Genomic DNA, 21,367 nt, shown 5'->3' with positions numbered 1-21,367 from the left:
CGAGAGCCAGGTGGCAATTACTACATTTAAAAAGCAGAGCCACAGTGGTCTGGGACTGCTCAGTCCCGGACCATTGTGCCGGATACCCCGCTGCAGCTCTGCCTTTTAAATGTCATAAGAGCCAGGTGGCAATTACATTTAAAATGCAGAACTGCAGCAGTCCCGGAGCTGGTGCAATCCGGGAGTGCTCAGTCCTGGCTCGTGCCATCCCTGGAGCTAACCCCCTTATCGACTAATCAAGTAGCTTATTTCCATCGACTACTCGATTAGATTATTAACTACTACTTAACATCCCGAATGTGGACACTCTGTGCCACTATTTTGAAATAATTACTCCCTCAACTAATTCAGGCTAATTATTCCCCAGTGCTCCCTGAAGCTCTAAGTCCAAGGTAGCGCATCCACCTTAATGGAGCCTGCCTTGGACTAATTTCAAGACTTCCCCATAGTGTAGACACACTTGTCTGAATTTGTTAAATCGGGAGTTAAGTCGAATTTACTAACTTCCAAATAGTTTCCTAGTGTAGACATGGACTGTGAGTGCTCATAATGCAATGAAGCAGTTTCAGGATTTTGGATATTAATAGAGGATCTATTACTAAAATTGGGCTGATAATTACCGATTTGGATGTGAGCAGGCATGGGTTCATTAGCATCTGGAGCAGAGATTTTCCACCAGGCAATGCTTTTCTGCTTTAGGTATCCCATAGTTCAATGTGGTTCTTGCTTTAGAAGTGCAGTTCTCATTCGGTATGCTAATATAGATTTCTGCCTGTTCTACCTTCCATGCAGATGAGGCTAAGGGTGTTTTCTTAATTCTATCACCCTTGTCTGGAGAGGTTTAGGTGTGTCTTCCTCTGCCTTTTCATTTCTTTGTCTTTGGTTAAAGCAGAGGCCTGGGGGATGGGGGCCCTCCATGAGCATCACCCCCTGGCTCCCCAAGAACACAGGGCTGACAGATGATCACTCATTGGTTCCCCAGGAACATAAATCTGGTAGGAAACAGCTCTGCCTATGCACCCAGCAGGGCTGACAGTCAGTGCAGGCCCCACGGCAGGATGGGAGCGGGGCCTGGCTCCACGCCCCAGAAGGGGCAGAGCTGAGGGCAAAAGGGGAGGGCCTTGGGCCATCAGCCCTTAGCACCCCCCAGACCACAGTGCTTGCCCCCTCTCCGGCCCTCAAAGCCATGTGGCAATTCAAAGAGATCTGGGGCTTTGGCTGCTTCTGCGGCCGAAGTAGCAGGGTGATGCAGGGGAACTCCAGGCTCTTTTGAATCACAGGGCCCCTGTGACATTTCCCCCTTTGCCTCCTCCTGTCATTGGGCCTGTATGGACCATAGTCCTGACCTGCAGCCACTTCTGCTATTCCCGGCCTGTGTGCAGCCACCCCAGCTCTGCCAATGCACCTGGATCTCAGTCTGCAGCAAGTTTTTCTTCTCCATTCTTTGGTCTCCCCTTCCCCCACTGACAGCAAGGGTAACAAACAGAAGGCACAGCATGGGAACAAGCCAGTGCATATTTCAAAGGATGATGATCCCACACACCTCCCATAAGGAGGGAGAACTGTGCAGTGTCCTCGGCAGGACAATAGATCTGGATGTTGTTCCTCACTCTTCCACCTAACTCTGTGTGGCACTGGGTATTTCACTTGCCCCATTCAGCTGGGATTTTCTGTCCTCCAAGTATATGACTCTTTGAGGAATGGAACAGAGTCCGCTCTGAGCTAGAACATGGGCCACCTTCACTTTCCAATGCCACAACATCACAAATCAGCTGTTCACTTTCTCTTTGCCCAAGATTTGATGTTGCTGGCTGGAGGAACCCCATGTCCTCAAACTCTCTTGGGCACAGCCACAGCCACAGCCACAGCCACAGCAACTGCCACTGGTATGGCAGAAGGCAGACTTGCTGTATCTTGCTGTATCCAGGGAGTGACTGAACTCTCCAACTTTCGTTTTATTTCCAAGAATTACTGTTCAGTTGAGTTAACCCTGGCTATCATGACCTCACATCCTGCTAGGAAAGCAGCCCAGATTTAGCAGGGGAGGAGGGAAGGGAACTGTGGCTACATGGGACATTCCCAGGAGAGTCTTTCTGCTATTTATTTTTCCCAGGCAGCACTGAATCGTTCACTGTGATTTAAAGGGGCCATGTCAGGTTGCAAATCACGGGCCAGATTATCAGGTGGAGCAAAATGCCATGGAGTTCTGTGGAACGACACTGATTAACACAGCTGTTGACCTGGCCATTTTCTCACCTGTGTTAGAAATAAGACCTTAGATAACTAACAGTGAAAAGATTTTTTTCCCCAAGGGCAATTTACTTTGCACCAGTTCTGAGGTTTATTTAATTTCTACAAGAAGAAATGTGAACGGTGATAGTGAGACTGCACTCTCTGGGGCTGGAGCATTCATGACATAAGGACAATGTTCATGTTCATAGCTTAGCAATAGGGGCCTAACAGCTGCGTCTGGGCACAACCACCATACAAACACTGATCAGTAATAAAAGATGCAAATAAAGACCAGCATAAGCTAATAAATTCAAGTGTCTCACACTAGGTACGTCTAGACTACAGAGCTTTTACAGGATACCAAGGAACATGTCTGCTTTTCTGAAAAAAAAAATCAGAAAAGCAGATGCTTTATTTGGCATCCCTGTAAGCCTCGTTTTATGAGGAAGACGGGATGTTCTGAAAGAGGGGTTTTTTCTGACATTTGGCCCTGTGTAGATGGGCCAAATGTCGGAAAAGCCTCTTTCAGAAGAAAAGCAGCAAAAGATATGCAAATTGTGGTTCGCAACTTGCATATTTTTTTCCAACTTTTCTTTGTAGTGTAGACATAGCGTAGATGATTCAGGATCTGAAAGCAGCCATTGCGCATTCAGGGTGAAATCTAGCCAGGGATAAACCAAGGGCAGAGCTCTCTCAGGTCCCAGCGCTCATCTTAGCCCCACTGTTGAACCCACACCCGAGGCGCTCTCACATCTATTGCTGAACATGGTTAACACCAGAAATGCAAACCCCTGATGCTGAGGTTGTAGGAAGTTATTGCCTCTAAAGAAAGGACTGGGACAACATTTGATGTTTCTGCATATGTGATTTTGTATGGGCCTTATTTTGGATCTAGAAAGGCTGAGAGGCATGACGGAGTGTCCTGGAAGACAAGAATCTCTTTGCAAGTCTCTGGAAATACCAGTGGCACTTAAAGTGCATTCATGTTACCTTACACTTGGGCTACGTCTACACTGGCATGATTTTCCGAAAATGCTTTTAGCAGAAAAGTTTTCCGTTAAAAGCATTTTTGGAAAAGCACGTCTAGATTGGCAGGATGCTTTTCCACAAAAGCACTTTTTGCGGAAAAGCATCCGTGGCCAATCTAGATGCGGTTTTCCGCAAAAAAGCCCCGATCGCCATTTTCGTGATCGGGCTTTTTTGCGGAAAACAGTACTGTGCTGTTTACACTGGCCCTCTTGTGCAAATGATTTGCGCAAGAGGGTTTTTGCCCGAACGGGAGCAGCATAGTATTTCCGGAAAAGCACTGACGATCTTACATGAGATCGTCAGTGTTCTTGCGGAAATTCAAACGGCCAGTGTAGACAGCTGGCAAGTTTTTCCGCAAAATCAGATGATTTTGCGGAAAAACTTGCCAGTCTAGACACAGCCTTGCACTACAAGAGTGATGATAATGTAAATGAGAATCGGGCTCTTTAAGAGCATCCTTCAGAATGCTCTAACCTCCAGCCAGAATACTGGATCATCTTGAGGTCTGATGCAGGGAGCTCTGCACTTCACATGACTTTCAACTAGAAGATTTAAGAAGAACCGGATGAGGAACCAAAGCTAAAATCCAGCTACCATTGTACAGATCCTATATTTTCTGTGTAATGTCATGGGAAAGCTCTGATCGTCCTCTGCTGCCCAAGTGATGTTAGAATTTCCCTGCCATAAACAGACACCCAACTCCCCAACTCTCCCCCCCGTCCCATTTTCCTCCCTCATGGTAGTGCACCGAAGGGCATTTTTAGGCACTGTCTGACAGAAGCAATACTAGTCAGGGTGGCAAACCCCATTGAAATGTAGAAAATAAAAAGTAGCAAGAGGAAGAGAGCAGTCTGCTGAAGGCTCTTCTCAGAGCCTGCAGTGCTTTGGATGGGATTAGGATTTATCCCTCTCCAGGCTATCCCCAGGGCGGGGCTGGCAGGCTAATGGCCTTGACTGGTCACATTCAGCTAAACAGGCAACAAAACAATCCATTGCCATATCATCAGATGCTTCATGCAACCCGGAGTGAGAACAAAGCTGGGCTCACAAAAAGCGGCAGAGAAAAATTGTCATTTGTTTAGGATTTATGAACAAATAAAAACAGTATGAAAATGCTCTCAACAGCGTGCCTGATGACAGCCGGGCTGGATGGATCGGCCTCTTGTTGCCCAAACACGGAGCCCTCTGCAGGTGTTCCTGAAGCACTGGGCCTCAGCAGCTTAGCCCTCCACTACACCTGCTCCTAAATCCATATAAATTAAAAATGAAAATCTTGTTTGTTTTGAATCAGGACTAAGCAGAGCCAGCCTGGCAGAACTGTGATTTATTGCCCTCTAGTGCTGCATTATGGTACAGACGGTAAGTCACCCGTAAGTGTTCAGTAGCTGGGCACACTTGGCACTCGCCTACCTGCTTGTTCCATTTCCACTCCAAAGTGTCTTTGTACTTCTCCAGTGCCCAGTGCAGCTACTGGGTCACAATGGGCCCTGTTCTGCTGGCCTAACAAAACACAGAGAAACTCGGACTGCAGGCAGACGGGCCCTCACAGAAACACTCCCTCTCTCCCGGCTGGTATCATGGGACCCAGCCAAAGGGACTGGCTGTTCCTCCCTGCCATCTCACAGCACACCCTCCTGCCACTTGTGCAATGGGCAGTGCCTGCACAGAATGACCCTTAGCCGCTCCTCTCTGCAGGCCAGGCGGTCACTGTCAGACTTGGGATTTGCCAGTCACTTCTGCTCCCTGCTGCTGGGGCAGAACAGCGGCTGCCATGCCCCTGCCCCTCCCCTCCCCCTCCATCCCCCACGGCTTAAACAGAGCTGGCTGCTTTGTGCAGCTTGTGAAGGAGATCCTGAGGAGAGCCCTGGGATTCCAGGGGCTTTGGAAACAGCACAGAGTTATAGCATTATGGAGACAGCAAGTGTGTTACACTCCCCTTCCCCAATCCTTCCCTCCCTGCCCCCACCTCCCTCCCATTGCTTTCTGGGCACCAGAAATGTACCCACTTTCCCGGCCTTCTCCATCTCATCCATGTCTAACAGGCAGGCAGGGATGAGAATGCCAGAAACCTGTTGGTTCTTGAAATCTCACCTCCCGCCCGCCTTGACCGCTCTTACAATACCTGGTAAGAAGTGGATGCAAAGAAGCATTAAGGGCTCAAGAAACAGAGAGATTTTTCCTTTTGCAATGAACTCCTCCAGAAGGGAAAGGTGCTTGTATTTAGAAACCAGCAGCAGAACAACCTCCAGTACTGTCGCTGTTCCTTGTGTGATGGTACATTGGTCACTTCTCTGCAGGCCCACTGACAGGGACGGGGGGAGCAAAGAGGGCAGTTACCCCAGGGCGTCGCTATGCAAAGGGGACTAAGGGCTCTTGGCCACTGCCACTACTATAGAAACAGTGGGGTCCAAAGCCCAGGCTGTTTAAATCACCACTGGAGTGCAGCGTTGTGCATTCTGGGCAGCTTTGAGGGTCGAGGGCTGTGGTTTGGCCGGCACTGAGGGATGGCTGTCCCCTGCCATGCTTTTTCTGCTTGGGGCCCTGGCCTCACCAGGAGCATGGAGCCATCCCCCCCATACCTTGTCCAGAGGCCCATGGAGGCTTTCAACTCCCCTGCTTTTCTGAAACACCCAGGTCAAAATGGAACTGTCCCAGGGTATGTTTACACTACCCCGCTAGTTCGAACTAGGAGGGTAATGTAGGCATACCGCACTTGCAAATGAAGCCCGGGATTTGAATTTCTTACTTCAAAGTAAGAATAAGACCCTCCGGAAAAGGGCACTTTTTCCGGAGGATCGGGGCCAGTCTAGATGCTCTTTTCCGGCTTTTTTAAAAGCCGGAAAAAAGCGGCGGACATTTTTATTTAAATGCCGCGGGGGATATTTAAATCCCCCGCGGATTTCCCTACGACGACTCGTGAAATTTACATGCCCCTTCCGGAAAAGGGGCCAGTGTAGACGTAGCCACCTAGTGCAGTCCCTTGAAAGCTAGTCTGGGTTGCCATCTAGCATATTGGTGAAGCACAGCCCTTAGGAGGCAAGGCCAGTGTGGCTGAGGGGGATGGCCCAGGCACATCATCCCTGCACACCTTCTAGGTGTGACTGGGGGTGCACGTTGCAACTTCATACAATGGGCTGTAGCTTAGCAATTGCCTCACCTGTGCAAGCAGAAAGCGTCGGGTACCTACACATGGTACCTGCCCGCCTACTCCCTTCATGCTGCAAAGTCAGAATCCCGTCTGCCCCTGTGCCTGTGGCTTTAGTGGGGACAGTTCCTCCCTCTCGCATGGGAAACTGCCACCTATGTACTGTACCCACATAGGCGCTGGAGTAATCTTGGGAACAAACATCTCGCTTTTCTCTCATTAGAAGAAGTGAGTTGTGCTTAGTATGACAGATACTTTATAATGGAGCCGGTGGGCGTGTGGCATCCAGACAGCTCATCTGCCCCCAACACAGGAGGCAGACCAAAGAGAAAATACAGAAATAAATAACACATTTGCAATTGGACACATTAAAATACTTCTGGAATGAGAGCCAAAGCTCCCACCAATGGCCCCCAAAGGCCCATTTGCTTAGTCCCAGTCTGGAAGGGCTCTGAGATGAGCATCAGACTGAAGATCATACACACTTTCCCACCATTGGTGTCAGTGCATTCCCCAGTCAGCTGCGTTCTTGGAGTGCCATCTAGTGGTCAGTCCCATAACCGCCATCACATGCACTCAAACACTGGACTTGGGGTCTATCCTAACTCAGGCGGGTAACTGAGATGTCACTTAGCATCCTACATGTAGCAGAGCACACGCAGGGAGTGTGGTTTGGAAGTGGGGTCTGGCTGGTGGGGGGGTTTCCTGCTTTCGTGCTTTGTTAGTGATACTAACTGGCAAGGCAAGGCTGATGATTTCACCTGGTTGCCTGGTGACCCAAGACCACAGTCTGCCTGTGAGCTGAGAGGAGGGTGTCTTGTCCTGTACAGCTGGTCTTTCTGTTTGACGTGCGAGGATAACCCAGCTCGGGAACAGGCTGTGGTGCAGCGCTATCCATGGACTGTTTGCTGTTGCTCTCATAGCAAATGGCTGCTCTTCAGCAGTGAGGTAGGAAGATAACTTGGTTCAGCTATTTCCCATGTTGGAGCATGTGGATTCCATCAGGTGGCTTCTCAGATGACATATCCTCCTTCACTCAGCCACCTGCCCCTATAGGCAGTACACCAGTCCGGGCTCTTGTGCCACAGGGGAGCATTGTATATAGCAGCCAGCTTCGCATGTATGGCACCTTGGAGCTTCTGGTCTCCTAGCTCTGTGGCAGCAGCAAGAGCCAATAGGAAGTAGGCAGCAGCATCTTGTTCATCCTAACCACAAAGGACAAGGGAAAACATGAGTGACTGGTTTGAAATGAAGTGCCCAGCGGATAGAGCTGGAACCGGACCAGGCCCAGCCACTGGATCTAGCAGCTGAATTCCAGGACAGGCAGAGGGATTAATACTCCAGCAACACCATTATATTCAGCATAGCACACTACAGAAACATAGAACTGGAAGGGACATCAGTCCAGTCCTCTGCCCTCACGGCTCCGCTTCTCACCTTCAGTTTGTGCTGGGTCAGGTTGCCAAGGTGGCAGTAAACCTTGGAATAGTACAAGGCCTCTTCTGCACCCTGCAGCACAGGAGAGTGCAGGGCAAGTGTCTTCAAGTAGCAGTCCTCCGCCATCTCATACATCTGCAGGGAATAGTACACCGCAGCCAGGCGGTGAAATGCAACCACCTCGTGCAGCTGATCTCCTGGGAAAAGTTACAATGATACTGCAGCCAGCATTCCTGGGCAATTGAGCAAGGAGCCCAGGAATCCCAAGGAATTCTGGAATAGGCGAGCAGTCAGGGGAAGAGTGAGCATTTATGAATAAGGGACATTTGAGAATGGCATAAAGATGGCCCAGCAGGGACATGGCCATCAACAGGATCATTGTCACCATCAGCACAGGTTAACAGGGGATGAATGCCTACATGTACGTAATTCAATGTATCACTCTCTGGGTATGCTGGGATTACTCGGACTGTTTCGACATAAGCTGCAGCTCAGTGCAGTACACTGGAATTGGCCTTAACGGTTCTTGCCCCGTTAAACAACGTCCATGCAGAGTGAGGAGGTACATGGGGAAATAAGAACCAGAGCAGTGAGGAGTAACCACATTACACCCACCCAGAATTTCTCAGGCTTTAGCAAACCAACAAACTTCCCATCAAACTCAGGTGTCCATCATGCCATTGAAGGAGAGTTGGGCATTCCCATGAGACCATCAGCCAAGCCCCCAGCCACGTGCTTAATCAGACTTTATCCTGAGATAATGAAAGACCACGTAGAGCTTCATTAATCCAGCAACAACTCACCTTCCAGGCCAATACATTCAGACAGACCTTCCTCTCTTCCCACCTACTCACTCTCTCATGGGGACAGACTCCTGGCGCCTGGGGAGGGATCACTCACCTACACTGCTGCTGAGCCTGGCTGCCAGCGTGGCAAATTCCAGCGCCTTCTCATAGCTCCGTAGCCCAATGTGCAGCTCTGCCAGCTTATTGAACAGTCGCAGCTCTGTCCTGGTGGCCTGTAGTTTCCTGGCCAAAGGCACAGCACCTCCCTGGGGAGAGAGGGGACAATAGCCCACAGTTATCTTGGGCAGGTCCAGTTCAAGCCCTGCACTACACAGAGTAGCCCCATGGTGCAGACTACAGGGGAAGAACAGTGAACGGGCCAAGGCATGAGCTGGGGATGACAGAAAGCCAGGTTCACTTCCCTGCTTTGCCACGCGTCCCTGTGTGAGCTGGGCAAGTGACTTAGTCTCTCTTGGTCCCAGCCTTTATGAATGGGAATTAAAACCACCTCCCTACCTCTTTGGAGAAAACCCTTGCAGATGCTAGTATGAGGAGCTGTGTAAGTACCACAGATAGCTTCAGCCCTCACTGGCACGTTCCCCTGTGGCTATTCACCCTGCCATGAAGCATCCCTACAGCCCAAGCACTTTCCCCCAGCCTGTAGCCTGCCAGACTCAGAACTCAATTCTCCTGCTTACAGCATCATTCTGTGGGTGCTCAGTCTATCCTGGGAGCTGACAGAAAAGCACCAGCTCAGGCTCCCTGGGGTATCCTCTCCCCTCTCACAACTGAGCTCTTACTGGGGCAGCAACTTTTAGTGGGTGTGTCTGGGCTTCAGAGCCAGGTTGCCTGATGTGTTGCACCTCTGGCCATGCTCCACAGAGTGCCATGCTCCTCCTTGCTGTCTCATGCTCTGACACATCCCGCCTCTTGCCTTTCAGCTCCTCTATTGCCTTTTCTGAATGACTCCCCGAAACATGCCGCTCTGCTGGAGCTCTCCCTGTGGCCGTTTGCCCCAATGCCAATGCTCTGCTGGGTAGATACCCGGTAATACTCCACTGCTTGGTGCCTGTTTCGGTTGCCATTGAAAAAGATATCCCCAGCTTCTTCATACAGGTCCATGGCTAAGGAGAAGTCCCTTGGTTTCAGTGCAGTCTGTATGGCTGCCTAGAAGGAGAAGGACTCAGGGTGAGAGCTTGGGAGAGGCAGCACCATAGACTCTCTGGGTGGTTTTTACTTTAACGAGAGACATAGGCCCAAGCCTACCGAGCTAAATGTCTCCATCGTCTGTATTCTCAGTTGCAGTAGTTATGCATGGAAGGGAGCGATCGGGAGGCCAACTGGTTGTTTGCATTTAGATACACAGAACATACGCATACATATGCATGCACAGTTGGGGTAATTGCATTTGTAAGTTACAAGAGTGCAGTTTGATGTTCAGGCTGGAACATGAATTTCATGCAGGTGTGATGTGCCAGGCTGACATCCTGGGAAGCAAAAGACATGAGAACAGTATTTGTAGGAAGCGGAACTGTGCAAGCTTTCCCCCCACCCTGCCGCTGGGCATGTCAGGACTCCCTTACCTCAGACGTAAGGATGCTAAATATTGACAAATCGAATGCATTTTGCATCGACTATTCGATTAGTCAATAGGGCGCCTCCACCTTTGAAGTGTAGCAACACCCCTAGGGCTCTTGCTACACACTTCAAAGGTGAAAGCTCCACGTGGAGCCCAGGGTCAGCTGGGGAGTCCCTAGCTGATTCCAGGCTCCATGTGGGCGCTGTCGAAATGCCGCAAGGACCCTGACATCAGGCTCCCCACAGCGTTTCAAAGCAGCAGCACTGCACAGAGCCCAGGGTCAGCAGGGGAGCCCCCAGCTGATCCCGGGCTGCATGCAGCATTTCAAAGTGGCAGCACGCTGCATGGAGCCTGGGGTCTGGCCCCAGACTTCAAACGGTGCTGCTGCTTTGAACTACCTCCCTCCACTCCCCCCCTTGCTGCCTCTTGCCTATCTCTTAAGCATTTGCTTATCAGATAGTCGACCAGTCCTTCACATCCCTACTCAGAGGATGATGGGGGACTCAAAATCAAAAGGGGAAAGACCAGCTGAGCCAAATTTATTGTTGGAGAGAACGCGTGGAGCTACACTGATGTCAGTGGGCAACACCCAATTGCCTCATTGATGAATTTGGCTATAAGGTCCTGGCCATCTCCCAGCCAGTGCAGGATTGTTCCTTATTGTATGTTTAGCATCATAAATAATCTTCCCTCAGACTGGTAGACCTGCACAGTTGGGAGCTGCTGCCTGATATTCAGCCTATACGTCCCTTTCTTAATGAGAGGTCACTCTCCACTGCTCATTAAATCCATGGCCTCCCAGCTGAACCCATCAGCCACAGCATTAATTACTGCCACTGATGATGGTGCCATTGATTTGCTTGCTGTGAACACCTGACCATCAGAAAGTAGGCTGAGGCTACCCATTCATTACACATGGGTCACTGAGCAGCCATCTGATACTGACAACTTCCAGCCACTACTGTCTAGGAGTAGATTCATGCAGGTGACGTAAAGGTGAATGCTTCTCTCCTCTCTTACTAGCACTGTATCCCTGTCCCAGCTAGTCCCACCAGTTTAAAGGGGTTTTGATGCTGTAAAATTAGGGACAGAACAGCCAATCTACCTACATCCAAGTGCTGCTTTACTGCTCAACCTAGCAGCAGATCATGTCATTAGCAACCCAGACTAATCTTCTGTGCTGATTAGTCTGAGGCTGATGGGTCTCTTTAAAGGAGAATGCTTCCTGTAATTAATGTTTCCACAGAGATCTAGGGATGTTTTCCCCTTCACTGTTCAAATGCTAGAATCATAGGCTGTGTCTACACTGGTGCGATCTTGTGCAAAAGTGGCCGCTCTTGCACAAAAACTTGCTGCCTGTCTACACTGGCCACATGTTCTTGCACAAGTAAGCTGACATTCTAATGTATGAACTCTGACGCTCCTGCTCAGGAATAAGCCCTCTTGCGCAAGAGCTCTTCCAGAAGAGGCCAGTGTAGACAGGCAACATGAATTTCTTGCGCAAGAAAGCCCTATGGTTGAAATGGCCATCAGAGCTTTCTTGCACAAGAGAGCGTCTACACTGGTACGGATGCTCTAGCGTAAAAGCACATGCCAGTGTAGACGCTCTCTTCTGAAAGAGTTTTTGCGTGAGAATGCGCCAGTGTAGACGCAGCCGTAGAAGTTACACATGGCTAGAACCTACTACATGAGGGGTTAACAACGTACGGAACATATGCCGTAGGTGGCACGCAGGCTGATTTTGAGTGGCACACATCCCGGCTAGTGGGGCTGCATGGCCTGCAGCCGCCCTGTGTGCTGCAGCTGGAGCCGGGTTGCGGTGAGGCTGTCCCTGCTGTGGCAGCCTCACCACAGTCACGGTTCCTGCTCCACAGCAGCCACGTGGCCCGACCAGCAGGGCTGCGGCTGCTTCATGGGCCAGGGGTGCTCCGGAGACAGCTGGGCCACGTGGCAGAGTGGGGCTGCTCTGGAGGCTGGGGCTGCTCTGGGGGCAGCTAGGCCACGGGGGGGAATGGGCATCCCTAAGCCAGCTCCCAGGGGCAGTCTGGAGCCGGGATGGGGTGCAGCAGCTGCAGGGAGGAGGGTCGCTCACTCTGGGATGCAAGTGAGTGCTGGGGTGCAAGTGAGGGGGAGTGCTACCCCAGCTGCGGCCCTGAGGCTGAGCAGGGATGGCTGAGGAGAGAGGAAAACCCGTGGGGGATCCCCCTGCCCCAAAGCTGCATTGGCCCCTGGGTGCCTTGGGTCCTGGCAGGAAGGCGAGGGCACCATGGACCCTGCCTCCATCAGGGCTGGACACCCTGGGGTCACCCACCCCTGCTACACCCATTTCCCTGAATCCCGCCCACAGCCACCCTGACCCCAGCCCATGCTGGCAATCCAGCTCCTACAAGATTGGAGCCGGCGCCGGCTTCCTGCAGGGAGCGGGGGAAGCCCCAAGGCTCCGTACCACATCCAACTTCCAGGGAAGCGCATGCGTGCTGCTCCTCTCCTCCCCACAGGAAAAGCCGGAGCGGAGGCCAGATCAGGAGACCGAGCAGGGCACACGGTGGAGAGAGCCTAGAGCAGTGCAGTCCAGGGCAGGAGGGTTAAATCTTGGCACGCCACTTCAGAAAGTTTGCCGACCCCTGGATGCAGTCCACCTAGCTGGCAAAATCGGGTTATTTCCCTATTCTACATGATCTAATGCTTTGCCTTGCCTGGTCTTGATCCTAAGCAATGGGACGTTCATCACTTCCCTTTGAACGCTGCTCTTTAGTCTCCATGGATTTCAAGAGGATTTGGCACCTAACCCCTGACAACTAGTCTGAAAAATCCCAGTTCTGGTCTCACCTGACGAATTCAATGCCTTTCAAGCAGGTTGTCTCTAAACCCCAGTGACGGGAAAGGGAGGCTGTGCATGTGACAACTGTGCCTGTGCAATTCCACACATAGCAGTGTGGCCACTTCTTCAGCTGATGGTTTGCCAGTTAACAGTGAGGGGATCCTCTGCCTAGTTGTGATCGTCTTTCCAAAGACTCTCCTGGCAAACAAGAGGCTGGCTGATTGGTAGCTACCCTTACAGATTAGCAGCAAACAACTGCCCTGGCAGACTCTTCCAGCCACCTCCCCCTTACCTGGAAGTACATTTCCACCAGCTCGTCCTCTTGCATGAGATAATACAGCTTCCCAGCCTGCAGCCAGGCATGAGCTGCTTTGGCTGCCTCCCCCAGGTCAATGAAGATTCTTAAGCTCTGTTTGGTGCAGTCCAAAGACCGTCTCAGAGACCTGAAGGGTTAACAAGGGGTCAGCAATTACAGATAAATTGTAGAGCTGTAACTCGGCAAAACATCCTGCACTCCTTCCCCCTGTCACAGCCGCACAAGGACCATCTTCCTTTCAGCTCCTTCACGCTCCCCACAACGGTTACTCCTGTGTGGAGCACATTGCTGTTGCGTGCAATGGCACAGGTCAACTACAGAAGCCAAGAGCTCTTGCCTGCAGTCAGCAACATTTGGCCTCCCCAACACATCTCTTTCTTTCTCATTCACTCCAGCAAAAGAGGAACCTCCACTAGCAAGGGAGCCTAGCTTCTCTTTCCAAGCCTCTAGCAGGCAAACTGACATGCACTTCAGTGTGTCACATCTTGTCCAGAAGGGGGCAGCAGCATGCACGTGTACCACACAGTTTGGTGGCTCTGCCTGTTGGTTCACAGGATTCCTGTTGTTTCAAATCAGGGGTGGGGAACCTAAGGGCCAGGCAAGCCAGATGTGGCACCCGGTTTGCCTGGATCAGCCCCAGCCCCCCAACACACGCACAGGGCTCTGGTGCTCTAAGGCGGTGTTTCTCAACCTTTTTTCTATAAAATACCCTTTTTATTAAAAAAATATATAAGTAGCCTCTTTTAAGAAAAATAAAATTAGAAGTACCCCTAGTACTTGCAGTTTTCAGACACACACAATTTTTTTTCTACTATTGCAACACATGTGTTTAAACAACTTAATCGTGGCCAGGCATGCGATAGAATTTTGGGGTTTAAAAAGTACAAAAATAATAAAGCGCTGTAAAACTTGAAACAAAAATTCAGTTTTCTCCAAATTTCAGTTGTGTTTAGGCTTGCCAAATACATGGGCTAAAACTTTGTCAAGCAAAAAAAAAAAACCCACCCACCCCAAACACACATCCTGTGTGGCTACTACCAAGAGCCACCAAGCTGGGAACCAATGGGGAGGCAGCAGAGCCTGCTCTGCAAAGCAGCCGCCTGCTACCCAAAGCAGAGAGACGCAGATGCCGGGGCAACATAATGGCGGGGGAAGGGGGAGCAACCATGGGTAGGAAGGTAACTCTCTCCTAGCCAGGTCTTTGGGTGTCCCAGTGGGAAGAAGCAGAAATTCCACCCGAGTCAGTTTGGCTGAGAGCCCATGGAAGGCACCTAAACGCAACGACAAAGCACCTGTGGGCTTCTCTCCTGGACTACGGCGTCACAATGTGCTTGAACAGCGCTCAGGAGTAGGGACAGGGCTTCTCCTCTTCCCCAAGGCATCACTCCTTCTCAAACGCAATCAGCTGAGGGCTCCCACTGCCGATTACGCCCCGCCTCCCCCCCCCCCAGCTTCTGCACACAACCAAGGGCTCCCAGTGCCGATCCCGGCCCCGCCTCCCAGCCTGGAACTCCCTCTGGTTGTGTACAGAAGCCTGGCGGGAGTGGGGGAGTGGCTGGGAGGCCCCCCGTCCCTGCCAGGCTTTTGCACGCTACCACAGGCTCCCAGCACCAATCACGGCTCCGCCTCTCAGCCACTTCCCCCGTCCCCTCCAGGCTTCCGTCCAGCGCCCAACCGGAAAAACAGAAAATACTAGACATTGCACATTTCCGGTATTTTCTGAATTTTTTTTACCGGACAGAGGGCGCAAAAACCAGACTGTCTGGTAGAATACCTGACACCTGGCAACCCTAGTTCTGTTGAAGTACCCCCCAGGCTTCTCTCGAGTACCCCTAAGGGTACTCATGCCACTGGTTGAGAAACACTGCACTAAGGAAATGTGGAGAATGTATTTCTCCTTGTCAGTCAGGGGGCACATCAGAATGGGGTGGGGTTTTTGTTGTAGTTTTTGTTTCTCACTTGTGTGCAACCCTCCCCCTATCTGACTGATTTTTCTGTGGGTCAGCGGCCCCCAATCCAAAAACAGTTCCCCGCCCCTGTTTTAAATCCTATCACACAGTGGTCACTGTCAATGTTCCTTCAATATTTTTTCCATCTATGTGTGGAATCAATGTTGTTATGTGCACCAAGGCACGTGCAGATGTGCTCTACATATGCTGCTGGCTATGGGCGGCGGTGGGCACTCTGCTAATCAGCTGGACAGCATTTGAATCTCTCCTGGGTGTCTGTCTAAGCATGCAGCTTACAGCAGTGATGGGCAGCCTAAGCTAGTGAGCGGACCGCATGAATGTCCCTCTATCATCTCAGAGGGCCACAAGATTGTCATAATGAAGATGGTTTCTCAGGATAGGGTAGTTTTGCTAACTGCGCTTGCATACTTAGAATTTGCAGGAGTGCTGACTGAGGGAGCACACGTCAATGTTATCAGCACAGACTGCACTTCACATGCCCTTGCTTTACATGTGTGTTACTTAAGTAATACTTGTAGGAAGAAAACTATGCGGACAGTAACCAATGGAATCTGGCAACTCTGCACATTAACAACAAAAAACAAAATGTCTTGTGGGCCAGCCAGAGAACCCTGATAGGCCACAAATAGCCCACTGGTTGCCCATCACTAGCTTACAAGGAACACTGGTCACTATTAAAGTTTCAACATTTGCCAAGTTGTATCTGTAATTAAACCATTTCCCCCATTATTTACAACATGAAATACCAGCAGAAATGGCTTAGTAAAGGCTGGCAAATGTTGCCTTTTTAGTAACTTCTGCTGATAGAATTTGAGCCACACTAAGTGCCATGACACATATAACCTCTCCTTCTTCAAGGCCCACTGGAGACCATGCCCTGTAGATCTGAAAGGTTATAAGCAGAGACTCCCAGCTAGCATCCTCTGCAATGGGTCTGATCTTGGGAATGACTTACGTAGGTTTGTCTAGCATCTGGTAGAGCTGGCTGAGGATCTGCAGGACTTTCCCTTCCATCTCCCTGTCCTGCAGCTGCTGTGCCAGGGATACCCAGTGCTCATGGTAGGTAATGCAGGCCCCAGGATTTGGGGATACTTTGCTGTAGAAATGGCAGAGGGACTGAGTGATATGAAGCTGACCTGTATGGTATGTGGAAGATGGCATGATTAAATAGGACACATTAGAGATCTAATAAGATGCAGCAGAGGGGCAAATATCTTCCCTGTATATCCTCCTCCCCCTACAAAACCTTAATTAATATACTCACTCTTCACATTGTGTGTCTTTATGGCAAACACCAGTGCCAGCTCATAACAGAGTTTGCTGTCTTTTATCCTGTGTCTGTTCACCATGACCTGCGCCAGGCACAGCAGGACCTGCGCCAGCTCTATTTCGGAGTCTTCAACACCCTGGAGTTCAATGTAGAGTTGAACAGACTGGAGGAAATAGCTCTCTGCCAGCTGGGTTGCTCTGCATGAAAGAGTCAGGTGCCCAAAGTTGGCCAGGGCAATAGCTTGGTTCCGCCTGTTGCCTGTCTCCTTGGCTTTGTTTAGGGCCCATAGGTAATTCTCTGCTGCCTCCTTCACCTGTCCTTCTTCTTTGAGGGCAATAGCCAGGAGGTTGTGAACTGCCCCATCTTGAGTAACACTGTCTGTCTCACGCAGAGAATGCAGGAGCTGCAACATGATCTCCTTAGCCTTAGCTGGCTGGCTAGCCAGAACATACATCCACCCCAAGGAGAGGGAAGATTCGAAGGCCTCCTCCTCACTCATCAGCCTGCCAAGGGCTACGGCTCTGGCCGAGTAATAAAGTGCTCCATCTAACTTGCCATGCTGGAGGTACATTTTGGACAGGACAGCACACAATGCCCTCTGGATGGGCACCGCTCCACTCTCATGGGAGAAGACCAATGCATGCCGGAGGTACAGGCAAGCGATAGCTGGGATGCTGCTCCTACTCAGCTGGCTTCCCAGGAGCTTGGAGGTATTTTGGAGGACTAAACCAGCTCTCCATATCGGCGATGGTGTCCCCTTTATGTCACTGAGAGCAGATATCCTGATGGAAGCCAACGCCATGTGTGGCAAGTACTTCTTATCATAGAGATAGCTCAGGATTGGAGTGGTGTCCAAGGATGTGGCACTCGAGTCCTGGCTGGAGAAGCAGGTAGCGAGGAACTGAAGGTGCTCCACAAAGGGCAGGACCTCATCATGCTTGCCCAATTGCAGGAAGAGCTTGACAACAAGAAAGCAGGCCCGGGCCTCCAAGGGAGCATTGCCCACGGCGATGGCTTCCCTCAGGAGGTACTTCACGAGCTCCATCTCATTCTCAGAGCTGAAGCAGTGTCCAGGCAAGCAGACTAGCAGGGCCACAGCTTTCCCCAGCATGGAGGAGAACTTGTGCCTCATCTTCTGTTTCAGGTAGATGGCAGCAAGGTTCACATGCAGTGCAACCAGGAGGGGCAGGTCATCAAACCCCTTGTCCATGATGCTCATGGCTTCTTCCAAATAGACACGGGCCTGCGAGAACTTGACCCTTCTGATGCACAGTCTACCCAGCAGGAAACAGAGCCTGATGTGAGCCCAGCATAAGTGAGTCCTCTTGGCCCAGTTTCTGGAAGTCTCAAGGAACAAGACCAGTTTGTCTTCATCGGGGAAGCTGTAGAAAGTGGACTGGAGGAAGGAAAATGAGAGGTCATAGAGGCTTTGGAAATGGGCCACATAGCACCCTTGGTTAAGGAAGGTCAGTATGGGATCAAAGACTCTAGCATCTTCCATGTTGCCAGCATTCAGGTCAATAAAGAACTTGGGGTCATCAAGGTCATCTGACTCCTGCCGAAGAAATTCTTCCAGGGCAGTGAGGGGTGTTTCGCCCTCTGGACTAGACTGCTCTGAGTCACTAGGGGTGGACAGGCCATTTGCAGCACCTTCCTCCCACGTCCTGAGCAGCTGGATATCCTTACACCCTTGAAGAGCAGCCTCTGAAAGGGATGGATAGACCACAGAGAAATGTTTCCCCACATGGAGATTCCTCCTCCAAATCCAGAGGCACAGAGGACATCTCATTCACATGTACTCACCAGAGGGCCCTCCTGGGAACATGGCTGTAGGTTCGAAACCAGCTACACAGCCAACAGAAATAAAATGTGGTCAGTGCTAGCAAGTACTGTAACTGCAAAACAAATCCTAGAAGAGTTCTGGTGCCCTTCTCCAGGATGCTGAAACTTGGCTAAACAATGGTGATCTGACATAATGGAGTGGATTTTGAGTTCAGCTAGAATTTCAATTCCCTGCCCCCATCCTGAAGGACTGAGATCAATGCGAGAACATGGGAAAATAGTTCCCAACTGTGGGACAGGGGGTTTTATTGGGTATTGGTACCCACACAGGAAACAAGAGGGTGTCGTCTTTTGTGACTCAGGATTTTATCAACACCATCTCTCACTGACAATGAGGCACTCCAGGAAACAAATTGTAAGTGGGGAGCATTATTGTACTTTTTGGTTTGCTCTAACAAGCAAACATCACTCCTTTTCACTTGAACCATTTATCCATCCCAGAATCCCAGCATGAATCCAGAAATGAGCATCATGTCTCCCACTTGACAAGGAAAACCTTTGAATTCTTTTTGCCTCCCAACAGTTAGTCCTTTTGAAAAGGCTTCGCTAATTCATCCAATCCCCTCTCCCGAAGGAGCTGCCTCTGCCAAGAGCTCAGTGGGGCTGCCTCACAGCATGGATACGTCTAAACTACATGGCTCCATCGACGGAGCCATGTAGATTTGTTGTTTTGGCAAAGGGAAATGAAGCGGCGATTTAAATAATCGCCGCTTCATTTAAATTTACATGGCTGCCGCGCTGAGCCGACAAACAGCTGATCAGCTGTTTGTCCGCTCAGCGCGCTAGTCTGGTCGCTCCCCTGCCGACATCAAAGCCCTTTGTCGGCAGCCCCGGTAAACCTCATCCCACGAGGAATAATGGGGCTGCCGACAAAGGGCTTTGATGTCGGCAGGGAAGCGTCCAGACTAGCGCGCCGAGCGGACAAACAGCTGATCAGCTGTTTGTCAGTTCAGCGCGGCAGCCATGTAAATTTAAATGAAGCGGCGATTATTTAAATCGCCGCTTCATTTCCCTTTGCCTATAACCCTAATCTACATGGCTCCGTCGACGGAGCCATGTAGTTTAGACACAGCCCATGAGAAGGCATTTCCTATGGGCTGGGGATTGGGTGAAGCATTAGCACCTACAGGCAGGTTATTCTAGGCCAGGACCAGTTAAGTGCAGCACCCTCTACTGGTGAATTAGAGCTTAGCATTAGGATGACCCTGCCTGATCTCTGGGTCCTGAGGCAGGTCTATATGGAGATCTCCCTATAATCTTAGGACCAGTGTGAGACATGAACCCTCTTAGCAGCTCATTCCCCCTGAAGGTCTGAATGTGGGCGAAAGGACGGGACTGTGCTAGAGTCAGCCATGTGAGAAGAGAAGGGATGCAAGGCCAAGGAGCTGTGAATGTGAGAGCCGAGCAGCTCGGGGCACTCACCAAGTCTGTACACAGAGGTGATGTCTGTGCGGGCCAGGTCCCCAAGGAGGCTGGTGTAGTGCTGCTCGCTGCTGTTGCATGGGAGGAGAAGGGAGGATTTCTCATCTTCACTGAGAAACACTGAACACTTTCCCCTGTGTTTGGGGCACAAACCCGGGAGAATCAGCCAGCACAGCTCTCCCATGTCACCCGGACCTAATCTCCCCATCCCTACCACAGCTCTGCCTCCAGGCTGAGACAGGGCTCCCACCTCCCTGCACCACCAGCTCTGCCCTGGCTGGATGCAGGAGTCCAGCTATTTCCACCACCTAGGCAATAAAAGCCCCAAGGAGACAAGATCTTGAGTTATTCTAGCCTCAGAAATGGCTGCTTGAGACATTGGAAAACCTGTGATAAACAGACCCAAACACTAATTCTGTGAATCTGCACGCCCCCCCCCCCCCCCTTCTCATTGCCATTATCTTTAGTTGGGGCTTATGTCCTCCATTAGCCAACAGAGGCCACTGCCAAAGTGCCAAGGCTTGTACGGAGTGTGGGGGTTGCTGCCTGCCTCATCTGGTGGCTCTTGCCTTTTCCTTTTGATGGTGTAGAAGCAGGTGTTTAATGTCACTCAGTATAGAGCTGTGTCAAAGTGGGTGCATTGACCTGATGGTTGACACAGGAAGGAGGCTGGAGAAAATAACTCTTTTGAATGCTCTCTTCTGCCTCCTTCGGGGCACATTGTGCATCACCTTAAGAGGAACTTGCAGCCTCTGACAAAGCTATGCGGCCAATAAACATTTACAACTGATATTAAAAGGGTGGAGAGGAGCCAATTGTTGTGTGACACAGATAAGGGGAGGAGCAGCAGCACGAGTGTAACAAACTATAAAACAAACTGTAGACCAGAATAATACTGTTGTTAGCAGGCACAAACATCAGGCTGAGAACTTCCTGAGACAAAGGGAATGTGACAGCTAACAAACCTTGCTACATTTCAAGTGGCTAAAGTGGGATGCAGCACCACCCAGGTGTGGCCTGTTTGCCTCTTTGTAAGTAGAAGGGGCGTTGGGCAGCGCTGAGACCCTGTGCACCATGTTGCAACATCACTCAGTTTGGGACCCTCTCAAAGGGTACGTCTACACAGCAGGGCTGAAATCAAATTCAGTGACACAACTTGAGCTGTATCAATTGCTTGGTTTAATAGAAATAGCTTAAATTGGTTTTTGGCATTGTCTACACAGCAGGAAGTCAAAGGAATAAAACGAGGGTTACAGGAGTTGGAGTAAGTCCTCCAGCTCTCCATTATTTTGAAATAAATGCTGGCAGTGTAGATACACTCTTTGTTATTTTGGAATAACATCAGTTATTCCAAAATAATGCTGCCAAATAGAGCTATGGGGTCTCTCGCCTCACTTCACCCAGGGCAGACCTGAATGTGGGGAACATTCACTTGCAGCCTCTTTCACTTCAAATGGGACCAGGAGCTTGGGGGTCAAAGTGAAATCCAAGACTGTGAGAAGATCTGATTCCTTCAGTC

General features: G+C 50.5%; 1 protein-coding gene across 8 annotated transcripts in view; it reads right to left on the bottom strand.

Moving 5' to 3' along the window:
• Nucleotides 1-6,645: 6,645 nt before the first annotated feature.
• Nucleotides 6,646-21,367, bottom strand: part of SH3TC2 (SH3 domain and tetratricopeptide repeats 2) — a 35,811-nt gene continuing 21,089 nt past the window's right edge. For 4 of the 8 annotated variants that reach the window (XM_075900244.1, XM_075900245.1, XM_006138117.4 and 1 more), the window contains 9 exons: nt 19,849-19,982; nt 18,388-18,429; nt 16,579-18,288; nt 16,270-16,450; nt 13,321-13,471; nt 9,673-9,795; nt 8,744-8,894; nt 7,844-8,040; nt 6,646-7,611 (listed from right to left, as the gene is read on the bottom strand). In XM_075900244.1, coding sequence (XP_075756359.1) covers nt 7,420-7,611; nt 7,844-8,040; nt 8,744-8,894; nt 9,673-9,795; nt 13,321-13,471; nt 16,270-16,450; nt 16,579-18,288; nt 18,388-18,429; nt 19,849-19,982 — 2,881 coding nt within the window. In that variant the 3' untranslated portion in view covers nt 6,646-7,419. The other 4 variants (XM_075900241.1, XM_075900242.1, XM_075900243.1 and 1 more) reach the window with 4 other exon arrangements.

Source organism: Pelodiscus sinensis, chromosome 17 (genome assembly GCF_049634645.1).
Source record: "Pelodiscus sinensis isolate JC-2024 chromosome 17, ASM4963464v1, whole genome shotgun sequence".
NCBI classification, from domain to species: Eukaryota; Metazoa; Chordata; order Testudines; family Trionychidae; genus Pelodiscus; species Pelodiscus sinensis.
Note: the sequence above shows the minus strand (reverse complement) of the source record. Positions and strands in the feature narration are given on the sequence as shown.